The sequence below is a fragment of the Aplysia californica genome, unplaced genomic scaffold (assembly GCF_000002075.1).
Source record: "Aplysia californica isolate F4 #8 unplaced genomic scaffold, AplCal3.0 scaffold00196, whole genome shotgun sequence".
In the NCBI taxonomy this organism is placed as follows: domain Eukaryota; kingdom Metazoa; phylum Mollusca; class Gastropoda; order Aplysiida; family Aplysiidae; genus Aplysia; species Aplysia californica.
This window is the reverse complement of record NW_004797466.1, coordinates 1,002,142-1,009,851: the sequence shown is the minus strand read 5'-3', so window position 1 is coordinate 1,009,851 and position 7,710 is coordinate 1,002,142. Positions and strand designations below refer to the sequence as shown.

The 7,710-nt window shown below is 44.2% G+C and overlaps 1 protein-coding gene across 1 annotated transcript in view; it reads left to right on the top strand.

Moving 5' to 3' along the window:
- Positions 1-7,710, top strand: part of LOC101850650 (extended synaptotagmin-2) — a gene marked incomplete in the record, with an annotated part of 53,555 nt that overhangs the window by 42,995 nt on the left and 2,850 nt on the right. Inside the window, 6 exon segments of the mRNA XM_013082863.2 lie at positions 970-1,131; positions 2,150-2,299; positions 3,300-3,568; positions 4,239-4,337; positions 5,322-5,462; positions 6,091-6,246. Of these exon segments, the coding sequence (XP_012938317.1) occupies positions 970-1,131; positions 2,150-2,299; positions 3,300-3,568; positions 4,239-4,337; positions 5,322-5,462; positions 6,091-6,246 (977 nt within the window).

The window sequence follows — 7,710 nt, the reverse complement described above, 5'->3', positions numbered from 1 at the left end:
CCCCCCCCCCCCCCCCCCTCCACACTTTCCTTCCACTTTCAGGCTCGTATATTCATATCACTTTTGTATATACAATATACCCCCCTCCACCCCCATGATAACTACTAGAAATATTGTTTGATGAATGTGTTGGTTTTATTTGGAAAATTGGAGTTATATATTTTGATTCTTTACTTTGTTCATTGGAACAGTTTTTGTGCAAGATTCTCACTAAGATTAGAATATTCTCTATCTTAAGTAGCAACATCATAATAAAAAAAGTGCTTGTCTACTTTGGAATTAACACATATTGTAGCCTGTTGGTTTTCTTTGAATTGTCAAATGTATATTGTATATACAATTTATATAAATATATATATATATAAATCTGTCCCTTTAAGATTGAAATAAAACTTTCATAATTGAATAGCTGTTCAAAGGCTGCTTCAAAATTAACACACAGTAACTGCTATGTGTGGGGGTTGGGTTTTTTTTTTTATTTGAGCAGTCAGTTTTATGCTTTTGTCCATGTAAAATTTAAACAATTAATGAAAGTCGTAAACAAAATGTGTTCTTTTTTTTTACTTTTTAATCAAAACTAAGGTTTAGATATTTAATTTAGTTGAATATATAATTTGGTCCCCTTTAGAGTACAAACAGAAATACCATCATTGGAAATCTATTGTGATTCTTCAGAATTGAGGCTATGATGATAATGTATGTCTGGTTGATTGGAATGTAGTCAAAATTAAATAGATCGATCTGTCCCAGTTTGATAAAGATTTTGAAAAAAATGCCAGAGTTGAAAGTCAGTTGTCTGCTGGTGATTCAGTGTGTGATTTTGTGATTTGACTTGAGTGTAGCAGGCCACACACACAGAGGCAAGAAGTCCCTAAGCAAACCACACACACACACACGCACACACACACACACACCCCATACCACTGTACCGTGATTAACCTCTGACCTTTGACCCCCCACAGAGAGCAAAGAGGCAAGAAGTCACTGAGCAAGCCCTCCCCCCAGGCGTCTCTGTCGGTGGGCCAGCAGGTACAGGAGAGCCTGATCAAGTACAACACCAACGAGCCGCGCTGGGAGCAGAGCTTCCGCTTCATGGTGCACAACCCAAACTACCAGAACCTGGAACTGGAGGTGAGCGCGCGCTCTTGCTGCTGTGCTGCATCAAACACCATCACCATCACCATCACCATCACCTCCTGCTGCTGCTCGTCACTGGCATCATCCTCATCATCATCGTCGTCGTTGTTGTTATTGTCATCATCTTTGTCATCATCATTTTCATCGTCATCATTGTCACCATCACAATCATCATCTTCATCATCATTGTCATCATCATCACCATCATCGTCATTGTGATCATCATTATGGTCACCATCATCTTCATTGTTGTCATTGTCATCATCATCATTGTCATCATCATAACAATCTTCATGGTCGTTGTGATGGTCATCATTGTGATTATCATCGTCATCATCATCATCATAACCATGGTCATCATTGTGATTATCATCATCATTGCCACTGTCATCATTATTGCCATGGTCACGGTCACCATCATTGTCATCATCACTGTGATCATAGTCATCATCACCATCATCATTCTCAATCTTCAGCGCTTATATGACCTTATTGTGTTGCAGGTACCGTAAAACTTGTACTCAAACATAAATGAACAATATCATTCAGTTTCCAAACTTTTAGGTTTTCCATGTTTGAAGTTACCTTCATCGGTATTTGATTATTGTTTTTATTACCACTGTCATTTTTACTAACATAACTATTTTAATGTCTCCCCCCCCCCCCCCCACCCCACCCCTCGACCTGTGTGTATGTGTGTGATTCCGTTTGTGTGTCCCTGTGTGTGACTGCCTGTGTGTATGTGTGTGTGTGTGCGTGCGTTCATGCGTGTCTGTGCGTGGCCTCCTGCCTGCGTACGTGTATGCGTGCATTCCTGCGTATGTGTGTGTGCATGCCTGCGTCTATGCGTGCGTTCCTACCTGCGTGTATGTGTGCGTATGGCTGCCTGCCTGCATATGTGTACGTTCCTGCGTATGTGTGTGTGCTTGTATGCGTGCGTTCCTACCTGTGTGTATGTGTGCGTATGGCTGCCTTCCTTCCTACCTGCGTTCCTGCCTGCGTGCGCACCCAGCTCACAGACACCAAGGCCAAGAAGCCCATTGGCGGCACCACAATCCGGCTGAAGGATCTGCTGGTGGCTGAGGACATGGTGCTGGACCAGAAGTTCCACGTCAAGACCTCGGAGACGGGCAGCTACGTCATCCTGCGACTCTGTCTTAGGGTGAGTCCCTGCTCGCGCTCCAGGAAAAGGTCTCGGGGTCGAGCTCCAGGAAGGGGTCGTTCCTGGAAAGGGTCAGGGGGTCGCGCTTCAAGAAAGGGTAGTGCTCCAGGAAAGGGTCAAGGGTCGCGCTTCAGGAAAGAGACACGGGGTTGCACTCCAATAAAGGGTCTGGCTCCAGAGAAGGGTCACGGTGTCGCTCTTCAGGAAAAGGTCGCGCTCCAAGAAAGGGGAATAACAGTGGTTGGCGGGTGCCCTGGTGCGGTTTGCTCCTTCTGTCCTATCAAACATCTATTGATGGGTGGTTGGCGGGTGCTCTGGTGTGGTTTGCTCCTTCTGTCTTATCAAGCATCTATCATCCTTTTCTCTCCTCCTTTTTTGTGTATGTTACTCTCTGTAGCTCATCTCATCTCATCTGCAGGTCATCTCGTTTGTAGCTCATCTCATCTCATCTGTAGTTTATCTTATCTCTTCTCGTCTCATCCCATCTGTCATCTCATCTGTCATCTGTCCTGTCATCTCGCCTGTCTTCTCGTCTCGTCTATCATCTCATATCTCATTTCGTCTTGTATGTCATCTTGTCTCATCTGTCATCTCATCTCATATGTCTTCTCGTCTGTCATTTCATCTCGTATGTCGTCTTGTCTCATCTGTTATCTCATCTGTCATGTCATCTCATATCTCATCTTTTGTCTGTCATCTCGTTTCATCTTGTATGTCATCTTGACTCATCTGTCATTTCATCTCGTCTGTCATCTGGTCTGTCTTCTCGTCTTGTATGTCATCTTGTCTCATCTGTTATCTCATCTTGTATGTCATTTCATCTGTCATTTCATCTCATCTGTCATCTCGTCTTGTTTGTCATGTTCTCTCATCTGTCGTCTCCTCTGTTGTCTTGTCTCTCATCTTGTCTGTTATCTCATCTCATCTGTATGTCATCTCATTTCACCTGTCTTTTCACCTCATCTGTCATTTCATCTCATCTCGTCTCGTCTGGTCACAGGTCCTGACCCCCAACGCTAACCCGGAGTGGTTGGCGGAGGAAGAGCCGCTCATCGAAGAGCCGGATCCGAACGCCAAGCCCGCCGCAGGGGAGGGCGACTCTGTGGACCCCCCGACCACTGGCAACGGCAGCTCAGTGGACAGAGAGGGCGGAGAGACAGGGGTCGCGGGGTCAGGTGGGGCCGGGGACGCTGCGGCTCAGGAGGGCAACATGGCTGCCTCGAGAGCGGGCGAACTGGAGAGTGATGTGAGGCAGAGGAAAGGGAACAGGTGAGTGAGGGAGAGGAGAGGGGAATAGGGGAGGGAGGGAGAGGGGAGAGTTGTTAGGCAGAGAAAGGGGCGTCGGTGGCCTAGTGGTTCGGCTCTCGGACTCGCAACTGTAAGGTCGTGGGTTCGAATCCTGTCAGGGACCCGACGTTGTGTTCTTTGGAAAGGCACTTTACATGAGTTTTCCTCACTTCACCCAGGTGGGAATGGATACCCAGCTATAGACAGTGAAAGATCTTGTCAGTTAATGTTTGAGCGCTTAATCAGCTGCTTGCACTGTATGCTTCCCGGGAAGCTTCGAATGTTTCTGAGTGTTCTATGGTCTGCTGAGGTAATAATATAGTGTAAAGCGCATAGAGCTTGCTGTCGAGCGGGGTTATGCGCTATGCAAATGCTATTTATTATTATTATTATTAAAAAGGTGAGTGGGAGTGAAGGAGTTTAGAGGAAAGAAGAAGTAAAGATAAGGGTGGTAGATATTTGATAGAAAAGGAGTAGAGACAAGGAAGATAGATGGGTTGGGTTTTTTTTTAGAAAAGGACAATAGATGTTTGATATGAAAAAAGGAGGAGAGATAAGGACGATAAATGTTCAATAGGATAGAAGGAGCGCAAACCACATCAGAACTCCCGCCAATCACCCACTAATGCGCATCTCCCTGTGTGTTCGCCAGTGTGAACAGCTCGGGCGACCACGGACTTGGCCGCTTACAGATGACCTTCAGGTACAGCCAGCAGCGGGAACGGCTCATCATCGTGGTTCACAAGTGTGTGTAAGTATTGCCTTGTCTTGTTTGTTTTAGTAGAGGGTTTTACGGCGCTCGCAACTGCATAAGGTCATATGAGCGCCAAGGGGTGGATGTCAACAGGGAAGTCTTTACAGGGAATCAGACTTACTCTGCTCCATTCTAGCTTCAACAGCACAAAGTCTGCTTCGACTATCAAGGCACCCCGGAAATAGCGGTTCACAAGAGTGTGACAAACGTACAAAAGAAGTAGAGGAAAATGACGATAGATAAGATTAGGAAAGAAAAAGCAGCAGTACCCTGTTGTAGGTCAGGCACAGTTATGAATCAGCCCATTTACAATTCCAATTCTACTGTGCATAAGAACTCTAGATGTTAATGCCCCCCCCCCCCCCCCTCTTTGGGAATGGGCTAAAGACCCTTCAGTCAGAAGCACCACCCCAGAGGGTTGACTTGTCTCACAAGTGTGTGTAAGTATTGACTTGTCTCACAAGTGTGTGTAAGTATTGACTTGTCTCACAAGTGTGTGTAAGTATTGACTTGCCTCACAAGTGTGTGTAAGTATTGATTCAGAAGTATTAAGATAAAAATCAGAGCTCTGTTGGTTCCCTATTTTTTTTCCTGTCGAAGATCCCAGTTCGAATTCACATAAAATATGTTGGGTTTTTTAAAACTCTCTCACACACACTCTCTCTATGACTATCCTGTGTTTCTCTCACTCACAGCCTCCCACTCTACCCCACTCTCTGTTTCTCTCTCTCTCTCTCTCTCTCTCTCTCTCTCTCTCTCTCTCTCTCTCTCTCACCCACCCTCTCTTTCTCTCTCTCTCTCACCCACCCTCTCTTTCTCTCTCTCTCTCACCCTTTCTCTCACTCGCCCTCCCTCTCTCTCTCTCTCTCTCTCTCTCTCTCTCTCTCTCTCTCTCTCTCTCTCTCTGTGTGTCTCTCTTTCTCTCTCTCTCTCCCAGTCTCTCACTCACCCACTCTTTCCATCCCTCTCTCTCACCCCCAGGAACCTGCGACCGGTGGAAGGTGACAGCAAGAACCTGGCCGACCCGTACGTGAAGATGTACCTGTTACCGGACAAGTCCAGCTCCTCCAAGCGTCGCACCAAGGTCATCAAGGACAACCTCAACCCCGTCTTTGACGAAACGTGAGGGCCTCTTTTTGTTGTTGTTGTTGTGGGGGAAGGTGGGAGGAAAGGGGGGAGACCGTTTTTATACTCAAAATGAGCAGACAGATAAACTGACAAATTAATAGACAAACTGATAAATAAACATGAACAGGCTGACAAATAAACAGCCTGAGAAACTGACAAATAAATCGACAAACTTACAAATAAACAAACTGATGGATGAACTAACAGACAGACTGACAAATAGACAAACTGTCAAATAGGTAGACGGACTGACAAATAACAGACAGACAAACTGTCAAATAGACAAACAGTGACCATTTTGATAACCAAGGTGCCCTCAGATTTGAATACCTCATGTTGTCGACGGGTCAGAAGCCCACCTCTTATACGATCTGTAAAATGTGTCTCAATCGGCGTGTGAAAACACCATCATCATCATTGCCTTTCTCACCCTGCACCAGGGTATAGGCCACGAACAAACACTTCCCACCTTTCTCTATCCTGGGCTATCCTCTTGATGTTATTCCATGTCTTCCTACTTTTCTGTACATCAATTTCTTTGATTTTTCTCCGGGTTCCGCGCGGTCTTCCCCTTGATCTCTTACCCTGTGAAAACACCCACGTTAATTCATATCTCGTTTAGATTCGAGTACCCAGTGTCGGAGGCTGAACTGTCGAGCCGCACGCTGGAGATCAGCATCAAGAACGAGGTGGGCGTCTTCTCCTCGTCCAAGACCATGATGGGCATGATCTTGCTGGACATTGGCTCTCTGGACACCGGCAAGGCGGTCACTGAGTGGTCAGTATATATGTGCGTCACGACAGTGGAATCAGGCGCTGGTCAATTTTCGGGCGTATAGAGATATTGGTATCATCTTAAAAATTGTTCGTTTGCCTTGCTTTCAATGAAAAGGTATTAGTTTATCTTGAATAGAAGTCTAGATATTCGCGATTGAAGAAGGTGGGGTCGTCTGGTTTCAGAGGTAAAATTAGAGAGAAAATAACCACCAAACTTTGTTGGTAACTCCCATAGCTCAAGAGTCCTAGAAAACTGCAAATTAAAATTTTTTGTGCCTTTAATCAACATTTTTCCATAAAATCCACACAAAAAAGTGTTTTTGAATGGACATACAAGGTGTTCAGTCAAAAAACAAAAAAATTCGAAAAAGATTTCCAAACTGGCCATTTTGCGGATCTCAATATTTTGACGAGCGCCTGATTTAACTATGTCGCTGGATGGTCTGTACATGTGTGTGCACCTAGAGAAAGGTACCAAAAGTCGCCCCAGACCATTTTGAGTTACAGGCCGATAATGACAAAAAATCACTTTTTTGACCAAAATGTGTTTCAATTTTTTAAAATGATAGATCCACCATTCTTTTTACAATGTGCTCAAAGGGTTTTTCATTGATTTGACTTCTAAATATTTTATTTTGACGGTAGGGTATAATAAAAACAAATAATGAAAACTGCTTTTTAAAGGTGTTACAAAGTGGGTGGTTGGCGGATGCTCTGGTTTGGTTTGCTCCTTCTTTCCTATAAAAAATCTATTGTCTCTATCTCTCCTCCCTCTTTTTTATGTTTGTTACTCTATTGTAACACCTCTAATCTTAGGCACCTATATGACCTTATTGTGTTGCAAGTGCCGTAAAACACTTACTAAAACTAAAAAGGTGTTAGAATCTATTCTTGAAGCTCGTTTTCTCTTCCCTGCTATGCTTTACCATTGAAATTTCATTCATGATATTGATACCAACTGAATGCCAAATTGGAAATTAATTTTCCAAGAATAAATACATTTAAAAAACCGTTTAACGTTTGTATGTGTTCTCACGTTTGTTAAACGTAAAAGCTCATTTTCTCAAAATTATATTATTTATATTTTTATACCCTACCTCACAAAATGTGCAGTATCTCAAAAATTACCTTAGATTTCTAAAAAAATTCAAAGACACCATTGTTCAGCATTGAATTTCCTAAAGGTACAACCCACGTATGTCTCTGAGTGGTCAGTGTATGTCTCTGGGTGTGTCAGTGTATGTCACTGGGTGTGTCAGTGTATGTCTCTGGGTGTGTCAGTGTATGTCTCTGGGTGTGTCAGTGTATGTCTCTGGGTGGTTAGTATATGTCACTGGGTGGTCAGTGTATGTCTCTGGGTGGTTAGTGTATGTCACTGGGTGGTCAGTGTATGTCTCTGGGTGTGTCAGTGTATGTCACTGGGTGTGTCAGTGTATGTCTCTGGGTGTGTCAGTGTATGTCTCTG